The 13,428-nt window shown below is 43.3% G+C and overlaps 1 protein-coding gene across 1 annotated transcript in view; it reads right to left on the bottom strand.

Annotated features, from left to right (window-relative positions):
• Positions 1–12,146, bottom strand: part of LOC132819984 (sodium- and chloride-dependent neutral and basic amino acid transporter B(0+)-like) — a 60,118-nt gene extending 47,972 nt beyond the window's left edge. Inside the window, exons 1-4 of the mRNA XM_060831918.1 lie at positions 12,081–12,146; positions 11,670–11,823; positions 10,839–10,970; positions 5,090–5,257 (exon numbers count right to left, since the gene is read on the bottom strand). Coding sequence (XP_060687901.1) covers positions 5,090–5,257; positions 10,839–10,970; positions 11,670–11,823; positions 12,081–12,146 — 520 coding nt within the window. The remainder of the gene's footprint in view (positions 1–5,089; positions 5,258–10,838; positions 10,971–11,669; positions 11,824–12,080) is intronic.
• Between the last annotated feature and the right edge of the window lie 1,282 nt (positions 12,147–13,428).

A 13,428-nucleotide genomic window follows, 5' to 3' on the forward strand; every position in this document is an offset into this window, starting at 1 on the left:
TATTCACTAGTAGTTATTGGAGAAGACTTTAAGGATTATAATGGGCTGGATTATCCAGGGAAGGAGAGTCTCACATACCTTGCTACACCACTCCTTGTTTTACAAAATGAATGAATGGAGCTCCACAGTTCTGAGCGGTAGATTCAACTCAGGGCTCTCTCAGAAATGGGGAGCCACATTTTCAATCTGACAGTGCTTTCACAGCACAGAGCCTGCCAGGGGAAAGCAAAACCCCTTTTCACAACTGCTGTCTTCTCACATTTTAATGTTCCTGACAGCTGCTGTCAAACAGGAAGTTCATAACATAAATGTGTGTTAGGGTGCAGGGAAGGGAAGGTGCTAAACTGATAGGAAAAGGGTGCCAGCTAAATAGGGTGCATGTAGGTAGGGTGCAGATATGCAAATCGAGAGCTATGTAAAATTCCATGTGGATAGGAGCAGGGTGACAGTTTGCCAGGTGGATAAGGTGCCAGCTGAGGAGGTGTAGGGTGCCAAGTGGGTACGATGCCATGGTGCAGGATACCAATGGAGTTTGCTAAATAGTCCAGTGTTGAGGGTAACTTGAGGATGATAGGAGAATTTTTTGGGGGAAGGGAGCAGTCTTGTTGGTCGGTTCCAGTAGCAACAACATTGGTGGAGGGGGATGGAGTCCAATGGTAACAGTGAATGGGAGGGTGGGGTCAAGTTTCATATCGGCAGAGAACTGGGGGTGATATCACATTTCCAGAGGAAGTTAGGGGCAGGGTGTCACAGCTGTGAAGCCATGTGCAGGGTTTTCAGAGCAGATTGTTAATTATTGATTGTACTGAAGCTTTCTTAGTGAGGTGGAGGATTTTCATAAAGAAGATCTCCTTCTCTAGCTGTGGTTACACACAAAAAGAATGCATTTATATTTTGTTTATGATGCATTTAATTTTAAAAGCCTTTGAGCTGATTGGTGACTGAAGCAGGATGCTGTTAAATAAGATAAGAGCACATGGCATTTGGGGCATAGTACTGGCATGGATAGAGGATTGGCTGCCTGGCAGAAGATAGAGAGTGGTGATAAAGGGGCTTTTTTGGGTATTGCAGCCGGTGACTAGTGGAGTTCTGCAGGTATCAGTGTTGGGACCTTCACATTATACATTAACAATCTGGATGAAGGAGCTAAGGGCATTGTTGCTAAGTTTGCAGATGAGACAAGCTAAGTGAAGGGACAGGTAGTGGTGAGGAAGTGAGGAGGTTATAGAAGGCTTACAGAGATTAAGAGAGTGGGCAAAGAAGTGGCAGATGGAATACAATGTGGAAAAGTGTGAGGAAGTGCACTTTGGTCGGAAGAATAGAAGCATAGACTATTTTCTAAATGGGGAAAGGCTTCAGAAATCTGAAGTACACATGGTCTTGAGTGTCTTGGTTCAGGATTCCCTTAAGGTTAACATGCAAGTTTCATTGGCAGTTATGAAGGCAAATGCAACTCACTTCAAGAGAGCTAGAATTCAAGAACAGGGATGTACTGTAGAGTCTGTGTAAAGCTTTGGTCAGGCCTCATTTGGAATATTGTGAGCTGTTTTGTGCCCTGTATCTAAGGAAGGATGTGCTGGCATTGGAAGAGATTCAGAGGAGGTTTACAAGAATGATCCTGGGGATGAAGGGCTTATCACATGATGAGCAGTTGAGGACTCTGTGTCTTTCCTTGAGGGTGTATCTCAGTGAAATTTGAAGAATACTGACAGGCCTGGATAGAGTAGATGTGGAGAAGTTGTTTCCATGCATAGGAGAGGCCAGGATCCTAGGGCACAGTCTCAGAGTGGAGGGATAACCCTTTTGAACTGAGGTGAGGAGAAATTTCTTCAGCCAGAGAGTGATGAATCTATGGAACTCATTGCTACAGAGGGCTGTGGAGGCCAAGTCATTGGGTGAATTTAAGGCAGAGATAAAATAGTTCTTAATTGGTAAGGTGATCAAGCATTACAGGGAGAAGGCAGAAGAATGAGTTTGAGAAACATATCAGTGATGATCGAATAGTGGAGCATACCTGATAGGACAATTGGCTTAATTCTGCTCCTATATCTTATGGTCTTATGATCTTACAGACATCCATAATTACTCTGAGCCCAGATGAACCACATTGTTGAATGTACTCTTATCAATTCACTTTCAGAAACTAGCAATGTAAAAATGAAATTTCAAATAACATAAATCTCAAGGATAAGATGAAACAACTGTTTTCAAAAATTACATTGTAATTTTAGCTCAAAAATAACTTCTTCATATCTGAATTATTTTTGGCAAGATGTAACATTCCAAATTCTGAAGTAGAAGATGTGGAAATTGATCGCGACTTGAATGAGTCCTAGCCTATGGAGATAAGGACTTCCATCACTGAATTCTGTGGGTGTATAATGGAAAATCCATGTCTTCTGGGTGTTGATAGATGTCCCTAACTGTATGGTATTAGACAGACAATGATTCTATTCTTTATAAATTAAAAACTAAAAAGATGACTTCGTCACGGATTTTGAAATACTAAATGGAACAAATAACATCAAGAGTCATCGAGTCAGAGAGATGTACAGCACAGGAACAGACCTTTCAGTCCAACTTGTCCATGCTAAAAAACATATCCGAAATTAATCTAGTCCGATTTGCCAACATTTGGCCCGTATCCATCTCAACCCTTCACATTCATATACACATCCAGCTAACTTTTAAATGTTTTAATTGTACCAGCTTCCATCACTTCGTCTGAGGCAGAGAAAAACTGAGTTCTATTCTTCTGGAATATTGGATAATGGAAATGTCCTAAAATTTCGAGAGTTTTTTTTTGGAATAAAGATATGAAGCTCTTCAATGCAAAAATACAGGACTGTGGATGATCCCTGACTGCATTGTACACTCTGGGACTGTCGGTGATCCCTGACAATATTGTACAGACTGGGACTGTGGGTGATCCCTGACAGTATTGTACAGACTGGGACTGTTGGTGATCCCTGACTGTATTGTACACTCTGGCACTGTGGATGATCCCTGACAGTATTGTCCACTCTGGGACTGTGAGTGATCCCTGATTGTATTGTACAGACTGGGACTGTGGGTGATCCCTGACTGTATTATCCAGGCTGGTATTGTGGGTGATTCTTGGCCGTATTGCACAGACTGGGACTATGGGTGATCCCTGAGTATATTGTACAGACTGGGACTGTGGGTGATCCCTGACTGTATTGTACAGGCTGCGACTGTGGGTGTATCCCTGACTGTATTATACAGGCTGGGACTGTGGGTGATCCCTGACTGTATTATATAGGCTGGGACTGTGGGTGATCCCTGACTGTATTGTACGGACTGGCACTGTGGATGATCCCTGACTGTATTGTACAGACTGGCAGTGTGGATGATCCCTGACAGTTTTGTACACTCTGGGACTGTGGGTGATCCCTGACTGTATTGTACAGACTGGCAGTGTGGATGATCCCGGACTGTATTGTACAGACTGGCAGTGTGGATGATCCCTGACAGTATTGTACACTCTGGGACTGTGGGTGATCCCTGACTGTATTGTACAGACTGGCACTGTGGATGATCCCTGACAGTATTGTACACTCTGGGACTGTGAGTGATCCCTGACTGTATTGTACAGACTGGCACTGTGGATGATCCCTGACAGTATTGTACACTCTGGGACTGTGGGTGATTCCTGACTGTATTGTACAGACTGGGACTGTGAGTGATCCCTGACTGTATTGTACAGACTGGGACTGTGGGGGATCCCTGACCGTATTGTACAGACTAGGACTGTGGGTGTATCCCTGACTGTATTGTACAGACTGGGATTGTGGATGATCTCTGACTGTATTGTACAAGCTGGGACTGCAGGTGTATCCCTGACAGTATTGTACAGACTGGGACTGTAGGTGAATCCCTGACTGTATGGTATAGACTAGGACTGTGGGTGATCCCTGACTGTATTGTACAGACTGGCACTGTGGATGATCCCTGACAGTATTGTACAGACTGGGACTGTGGGTGATCCCTGACTGTATTGTACAGACTGGGATTGTGGATGATCTCTGACTGTATTGTACAAGCTGGGACTGCAGGTGTATCCCTGACAGTATTGTACAGACTGGGACTGTAGGTGAATCCCTGACTGTATGGTATAGACTAGGACTGTGGGTGATCCCTGACTGTATTGTACAGACTGGGACTGTGGGTGATCCCTGACTGTATTGTACAGACTGGGACTGAGGGTGATCCCTGACAGTATTGTACAGTCTGGGACTGTGGGTGACCCCTGTCTGTATTGTACAGACTGGGACTGTGGGTGATTTATCACCATATTGTGCAGACTGTAGTTGATGTCCAGGATCACCCACAGCCCCAGTCTGTACAGTATGGTCAGGGGAACACCCACAATCCCAGTTTATTTAAAAGTAGATTTTCTTTCAAAGCTGAAGTATTTTGTCCTCTGTTTCAGAAATTTCAACTTGACTCACATCAAGATTTCACATTAAGTTTTGTCAATTCACACAACATGAACCTTTGATAGTGACATGAGACATCCTGAGTTAAATAGTGTTATTGTGGAAGATGAGATGAAATTAAAGAGATGAGACATTTAAATAATTGCAACAAAAACTCTGTGTGTCTTAGAGTCAGACTGTGTAAGAAATATATGTGAGATGATCGACATTTGGAAAAACTCAGAGAAAGAGAATAAGTTAAGAAAATGATAGCTGCAAAAAACACAGTAATAGACAGAGAAGGGAGTCAGTGTGAGACACAATACAGGGATGGAGAGAGATACAAACAATGAACGCAGTCAGAAAGAACACAACACAGACTTATTGACAAGGTGAAAGTAAACGTGAGACATGTGAAAGACTGTTAAATTCTGATGTTTCACTATTTATTTCTGACTGACTGTCCTGCTATTCCAGTGACTCAGTGCCATGATTCCTGCTGCTGCTTTCTATCCGAGTCTTTCTGCTGTATGGCCACAATGAGGATGGTCACTGAAACTATTGTTCATCTCTCTCCCTCACTCAGACTGACAGAATGAACAATGAACAGTCAGTGTGTACACTTTCCCCAGTAGAAGCTAACACTGTACCTTTGGGGGTCCTGCTGCATGTTTCATCTGCTCCCCACCAACTGAAGCAGTCTGCCCATGGTAGGGGTGATTGGAAGGAAGCAAACAGGTAGTATAGACTGTAGCCAACGATGCAGTTGTACGAAATGTTGGACATTGTAATCAGAAGCATCATAGCAATCCCCACACCTGAAAACAGAAGAAAGAACAGGGGAGTCTGGTTTGTGAATTATTGATTTAAAATAATGTATTTGACACGCATTTAGCTGGTCATTCAACCAAATTGGATTTTCTTTCAGTGAGCACAGGACAGAACAGGGAGACTGCCATGGCTGACCACACCTTTGGGGAAATATCAGTTTTGTTTAATCGATTATGTTGGCTGCTTCAACATTCAGTGTCCAACAGTAAAGATTTCAAAGGCTTTTTGTATTAAACAGGAAATGTTAATTATGTTACAATTCTTTGTCTAGATTACAAGAATGATGCTCCTTGTCTTCACCTTTTTATGCCCTCTCACTAATTCTTTAGGACACCATTATCATTGTGAGTGGTGATAATCACACATGCCCAGTCTTAGGCCATAAGGTCATAAGCTATAGGAGCAGAATTAGGCCATTCATCCCACTGAGTCTGCTCTGCCATTCAGTCATGGCTGATATATTTTTGAACCTCATTCTCTTGAGTTCTCCCCATAACTCTTGCACCCCTTACCACCAAGAACCTATCTATCTCTGTCTTGAGTATACTCAATGACTTGGCCTTCACAACCTGCTGCATCAATGAGTTCCACAGAGTCACCACCCTCTGGCTGTGGACATTCCGCTTTATCTCAGTTCTGATGAGTTGTCCCTTCAGCTTGAGGTTGTTCCCTCATGTCCCAGTCTCTCCTACTAGTGGAAACATCTTCTCCAGGTTTACTCTATTCAGACCATTCATTATTCTGTAAATTTCATTATTCTGTAAATTTCATTATTCTGTAAATGTCATTATTCTGTAAATCCTCCTAGGCTCCTTTGAGCCCTTAACTGTTCCTCATTTGACAATCCCTTCATCCCTGGGATCATTCTTGTAAACCTACTCTGGACCCCTCCAAGGCCAGAACATCCTCTCTGAGACATGGGGTCCAAACATTTTCATATATTTCAAATGCCGTCTGACCAGAGCCTTATAGAACCTCAGTAGCACATCTCTGCTCTTATATCCTAACCCTCTTGAAATGAATGTTAACGCTGTATTTGCCTTCCTACCTGCCAACTGAACCTGCATGTTAACTTTAAGGGAATCCTAAACTCCTACCTTTTATGTTTCGGTTTTCCAAAGCCTTTCCCCAATTTGAAAATAGTCTTTGTTTCTATTCTTCTTACCAAATTGCATAACTCTCACAATTTCCCATCCTGTATTCCATCTGCCATTTCTTTGCCCACTCTCCTCACTACTGTAAGTACTTCTGCAGCCTTCCCACTTCCTCAGCCCTTCCTGTCCCTCTACCAATCTTTGCGACAACTGCAAACGTAGCAACGATGCCCCCAGTCCCTTTGTCCAGATTGTTAATGTATAATGTTGTGGTCCCAACAGTCCTTGTGGAACTGGTGGATTTATCCCTAATCTCTGCCCTCTGCCAGTCAGCCAATCCTCTATCCATGTCTGGATGGGTTACTGTTTGGAGAGTCAGTGTAGACTTGTTGGGCCAAAGGGCCTATTTCCACACTAATCTAACCATGTCAGGACCTTGCCCCTAACACCACCGGCTCTTATCCCATTTAGCAGCTTCATACATGGCTCCTGATTTTAGGCCTTCTGGAAATTCAAATAGATCACATCCATTGGTTCTCCTTCGTCTAACCTGCTCATTACCACCTTAAAGAATTCTAACAAACTTGTCAGACATGACCTACCCTCGATGAAGCTGTGCTAACTCAGCCCTACTTTACCATGCACTTCCAAACCCTCCACAATCTCATCCTTAATAATGGACTGTAAAATCTTATAAATGATCAAGGTCAGACTAACCGGCTTATAGTTTCCTCCCTTCTGCCTCCATACCTTCCGAAACAGGGATGTTACATTAACCATTTTCCAGTTGTCTGGCAACTTCCTTGACTCCAGTGATTCCTGAATGTTCACCAACAATGCCTGTACAATCTCCTCAGCTATCACCTTCAGGATTCTGGGGTGTAGTCCATCTGACCCAGCTGAATTACTCACCTACAGACCTTGCAGCTTCCCCAGCACCTTCCCCACAGGAATGGCCCCTACACTCACCTCTGCCTCCTGACTCTTGACATCCTGGCACACTAATGGTGCCTTCCACCAGTGAAGACTGATGCAAAGTCCCTATTCACTTTCTTCACCATTTCTTTGTTCCCCATTACTACTTCCCCAGCCTCATTTTCTAATGGTCCAATGTCCACTCTCACCTCTTTCTGACCTTTTATGCATCTAAAGCAACTCTTGCAATCTTCTTTTATATTACAATCTGCTTATCGTCAGATTTCATCTTCTTCCCCCTTATTGCTTTTGTAAGTATCCTCTGCTAGTTTTTAACTGCCTCCAAATTTCCAGACTTCCCACTAATTTTCACCACATTGGATGCTTTTCCTTTTGATTTTATGCTATTCCTGACTTCCCTTGTCTGCCGTGGTTGCCTCATCCTCCCTTTACTATGTTTCTTCTTCCTTGGGATGAATTTCTGTTTTGCCCCTCAAACTACCTCCAGAAACTCCTGCTATTGCTGCTCTACCGTCCTCCCTGTTATGGTCCCCTTCCAATCAACTCAGGTCAGCCCCTCCCTCATGGCTTTCTGGTTGCATTGACTCAATTGTAAAGATCTTACACCAGATTCCTGCTCTTCCATTTCAAACTGAAGGGTGAATTTTATCATATTATGGCCACTGCCCCCGATGGATCATTCACCTTAAGCTCCTTAATCGAGTTTACCTCATTACACAGCACCAAATCCAGAATTGCCTGTCCCCTGGAGGGCTCTATCACAAGTTGCTCGAACAAATCACCTCGTAGACATTCTGCAAATCCCTTTTTTATTGGATCCCCTACCAACCTGATTTTCCTCGTCCAGTTGTATATTGAAGACTCCCATGATTACTGCAATTGTGCATCATTTTTTACATGCCTTTTCTACCTCCTGATTTATTTTCTGACCCATATCCTGACTGCTGCTGGGAGGCCTGGACATAACTCTTGTCAGGGTCATTTTTGCTCTGCAAACCCTCAATTTTCCAAGATGGCGACAGTGTAGCAGGGCTGCATGCAGACTCTTATCTAGAGCTCATCCACTTCCATCTACGTTTTAAAAATCTTTTAATTTCTGCTCTCTCTTGATTTTTTTTCTTTTCATTTCTCGTTTCTTTGGTGGGTTGGTCAGAGGCAACAAGAGCAGGCTTTACACGGAGTGGTGACAGCCTTCCGGTAATTGGAGGTGGCAGTGATGGTAGCAAGGACATTCCCCTGCTCCTCCAGCAATCGGAGACGGAGGTGATGGACTCTTTAAGGTGCCAGTGCTGGCATATTGGAGGACGGTGGCTGGAGTGGGAATCTTGGCACACCAGCAGACTGGCCTGTCAGTGGAATGAGGCACTCCGGCTCGCAGTAGGCCCAGAGCGGGGACACCTGGTGTCACCAAGGCATCAGCGGAGCAGGAGACTCCTGGCTGGAATCACGGGAGGCCCAGAGTGGGAACTCTTGGTTGTGGGGCCCAACAGTCTACCCAGTATTGGAGGCAGCATTGAAATGGGCCCAGCAGTGATGAGATGGCGCCTGAAGAATGGTGACTCCTATAACAGCGGGTCCAGTGCAGACAGCTGCAAGTCAGTGGAGATGGGCGAGTGACACAGTTGTGGCATCTCTCTCCAGTCTCTCTTTGCAAAGGCATATTCCAGCAGGAGATGTGAGACAGTCACAAACTCCCCCTCCTTAAACCGATTTGTAGGCAACATGCAGTGGCGCAGACAATCCAGGCGTACGTGAAGAATCTCACAGGTACTGCCCTTCTCACCACGAGCCAAGTGATGTCATGGTGCTTGTTGGAAAATTCTGGCGATGAGGCATTCTGCGAAATGACTTTGACAGTCTGCTGACTAACCTGTCCTTTTCCAACAGGGTCTTGAGGATGCTACATACTGACCTCTTCCTAATAGACCTGTGATGAAAAGTGTTTTGAAATTCTTCACAAAGGAAAAGCGATATGGAACAGTCAAATTCCTTGGAGCAGTCTGCAGCAACAAGACCAGTCCCATCCTTCACAACACCAGGGACAAGTAGAACCTCAGTACATAGTCAGATTTAGTGTTTGTGTACTGAGGAGCTACACACAGCTTGATGCAGCCACACACAAAGAAGGACAGGTCATACACAAGAGAAACCAACACTTGTCACAGATGTGGTCACATTGAACCTCATATCATCCGTCATCATTTCCGCCACCTCCAAACGGACCCCACCACCAGGGATATATTTCCCTCCCCTCCCCTATCAGCGTTCCGAAAAGACCACTCCCTCCGTGACTCCCTTGTCAGGTCCACACCCCCCACCAACCCAACCTCCACTCCCAGTACTTTCCCCTGCAACTGCAAGAAATGCAAAACTTGCACCTACACCTCCCCCCTTACTTCCCTTCAAGGCCCCAAGGGATCCTTCCATATCTGCCACAAATTCACCTGCACCTCCACACACATCATTTGCTGCATCCGCTGCACCCGATGTGGCCTCCTCTATATTGGGGAGACAGGCCGCCTACTTGCGGAACATTTCAGAGAACACCTCTGGGACACCCGGACCAACCAATCCAACCACCCCGTGGCTCAACACTTCAACTCCCCCTCCCACTCCGCCAAGGACATGCAGGTCCTTGGACTCCTCCATCATCAGACCATAGCAACACTGGAGGAAGAGTGCCTCATCTTCTGCCTAGGGACCCTCCAACCATAAGGGATGAACTCAGATTTCTCCAGTTTCCTCATTTCCCCTCCCCCACCTTGTCTCAGTCCCAACCCTCGAACTCAGCACCACCTTCCTAACCTGCAATCTTCTTCCTGACCTCTCCGCCACAACCCCACTCCAACCTATCACCCTCACCTTAACCTCCTTCCATCTATCGCACTTCCAACACCCCTCCCCCAAGTCCCTCCTCCCTACCTTTTATCTTAGCCTGCTTGGCACACTCTTCTCATTCCTGAAGAAGGGCTCATGCCCGAAACGTCGATTCTCCTGCTCCTTGGATGCAGCCTGACCTGCTGCGCTTTTCCAGCAACACATTTTCAGCTCCTCAGTAGGGTCCATCAACTCCAATTTCATGCAGTTACAAGATATTGCCTAGCCCTGCATCTCGATTTTATTTAAAAAGTTCTTAATTTGATTTTTTTCAAAAAATTCCAACTGATCTTTTAATTTGTAACCTTAAATATTTCCCTTATTTACCTTCAACCTGAAAGTAGCCAATAATAGTCATGTTAGTAGCTATTATCAACCAATGAACTTATGCCTTACCAGTGATGTCACTCTGCTGTGTTAGGTCCCGAATCCTGGGTTTCAATTCATCATTTTTATAAAAAAACCTGACAAACTATGAGCCAAAAACCAATAGACAGCATGTACCACATCTAATAACGTGTATGGCAGATCAGAGTGCAACATTACTTCACAAGCTTGGCTTTAACCTTTGTCAGATAAGGGAGGTTTATTATTATTTATTAAATCAACACTATTACTTTTCCGAATTTGCTGCGACTGTATCGATAAAATAAACATTCACCTTGTAACATAGGCACAGCCCTCCACACTGCAACAGGCCCAAGGCTGGCAAACTGACCAAAGGAACACTCCAAGAAAAACAATGGTATCCCAACAAGGGCCAGCATGACAGAATAGGGAATAAGGAATGCACCTGGAAAATAGCGGAAAGGATTTCAATTTTCAAGTGAAACTCCATGCTTACACTGTGTGGGGTGGATTAAAATTTACCCTGAAATCTCTACGAATGTCCAAATTCCCGTTTTGTGAATTTCACTCTCTAACACAATCAGATATCTTTTCAGGTCACTTTACACAGTCATGTTGTGACATTTCTTATACATTTGCGCTTGGTTTCCATCAATCCAATGGTGTGGGTTGTGAAGAGCCCTGATTTGAGCAGTTTTGATGATAATGTACAAACCTGAACACAGGGCCTGACTGAGGAGCCTGCTCTTCTGAGGATTTCACACATTGTGCAGTAAATATATCTGAGGTGGATGGCTCATGCATTCTAAACAATATCAATTGAAAATACATTGCAAATTAATAAATGAACCATTTACTTTGGTTTATAAATAGCATATATTTGATGCATCACATTGCTAATTTTAAACTATTACCTTGACATATCTCTCTCTTCATAAGAAAATAGTAGTCAAACTTGTTAGCTGTGGGATTGAATTTACCAGTTCACATTGAAATTGTTTAACTCTGCATTATTTACTATATCATTTTTAGTGCAATAAACATTTGTTATTTACTGAACTACAATTTTCAGGATAAGTCAACAAATCGATCCATTTAGTTCTGCCTTTCTTACTCTCCGATATTTTTAATTTCTCTACCATACCTCCTCCGTTTTTGTAAGCCAGGTAAGGAAATCTCCAAACATTCCCAAAACCCACTGCATTACCAATCATTGAGAGCAGGTAATCAGTCTTCGAAGACCAGTTACCCCGTTCCACATTCTCATCACCCACAGCACCATGTTCATTGGCGGTATCCTGGGAGAAAGAATTGAAATGGCAAGCTCAGACATTAATCTTTCTCAGACTAGATCTCAAGTGAAATGTATAGTCACCACTCCCACAACTATCGGAAAATGGTGCAGTTCTCTATTTAGCAGCAATGTCTGTCAGGTTAGAAACAGCCAGATGTCCACAGAGAGTCTACAATTCACAACGACCAAAATCTACAAATCAACAGTATCTCAAATTGTCTTACATGGATTTTTACTGTTTTGTTTTGTTGAAATACTCACCGTATCCTGTGGAGGGTTTGGCCGATTGTCATTCAGTAAGAACCGAAATAAATGCCTTCGGTCCATTTTCAGACATCAATGAACTATTCTTCCACTTGCACAAGAATTGGAAGTAAAATGAGGACACTCCTTTTGGCCAAAAGTCCTTCAACTTCTCATGAATGGATTATTCTTGTTGAGTCAGAAGTCAGCCTCTTACTGTGTTTCATAACAGGTGTAACTCTACTTAGCTAATCATTCAATTTCCACACTAAACATTTCTATTGAGTTAAATGATTTGTTTTCAGAACAGTTACGATCAAAGGGCATTCATTCCCTGTCCTCAGGGTTTGGGCAAAGCGCTGGTTTTAAAAGGAATAGCTTCCAAGTGAATCCAAACCAAGTTGAACTTCAGCCAAAGAAAAGCTATCTAAGATTTCTTCTAAAAATGAACGGGTCTTCTCCCATATTAGAAATATAATTGTCATCCCCTGCTACCCGAGTTCATTTTACGTAATGAAATTTTAATTAGTTTTGAATGTGTGGCTGCAGTTTTGTAATCCCTATATAAGATGAAATGTACATGGATTTGGGAAAAACATGATTGCTTGTCCATTGATCTGGCAGTCTCACCTCTAACCAAATGTTTAAAGTTAGAAGATTATAAGAGAGAAGTAAATCTGTATTGCTTTCTTAGCATTCCATCATGAAATGTTATCGCCTAAATTATAACTATGCTTACTAAAGTGAGGTGTAATAGTTCTATAGTTGGAAAAGTTAAGTAACTATTAAATAGTATGGTTCCTACACTGTTGCCTCTGACTATCAGCAAGTCACCAATTGAAAGAGCAGCACATTAATATTCAAAAGTCTTCATCTGTATTGGAGTAGGTTATTGATAGGGTAAAGCAATATTCTGAATTGTATGATTAGATAGGGCTCTCTCAGTGTGAGATCCAGAGCTAATTACTGAAAAACTTCCATTGCTTTCAAATGTTATTTACTGATCAGCTTAGCCATCTGGCTGGATCATTAGAAGCTTTGCTAGGTGCATGATCTTTTGGCTGAATCACAAACACCAGTGGGTTTGGAAGAGTGATGATTGCATATAAAAATACAACAAAAAGTGTATTCTCTTGTGCAAAATGCAATGTGTCACCACATTCAGCGTCATCTTGAAAGACTGAGTTTAATGCAAAATTTTACTGCTTTTGAGTTCATCTTTCCCTCTTCTTCTTGATACCCTCCGCTCCTCCTCCATTCACTGCTTAACATCAGCCAGGGTCTTTGTAACGGGCTCCAGGGTCTTGTCATTGGGCTCTGAGTTCTTAATTATGGACCCACCCCTGCCATTGCCACGTCTCCCACA

This window comes from Hemiscyllium ocellatum, chromosome 11 (genome assembly GCF_020745735.1).
Source record: "Hemiscyllium ocellatum isolate sHemOce1 chromosome 11, sHemOce1.pat.X.cur, whole genome shotgun sequence".
NCBI classification, from domain to species: Eukaryota; Metazoa; Chordata; class Chondrichthyes; order Orectolobiformes; family Hemiscylliidae; genus Hemiscyllium; species Hemiscyllium ocellatum.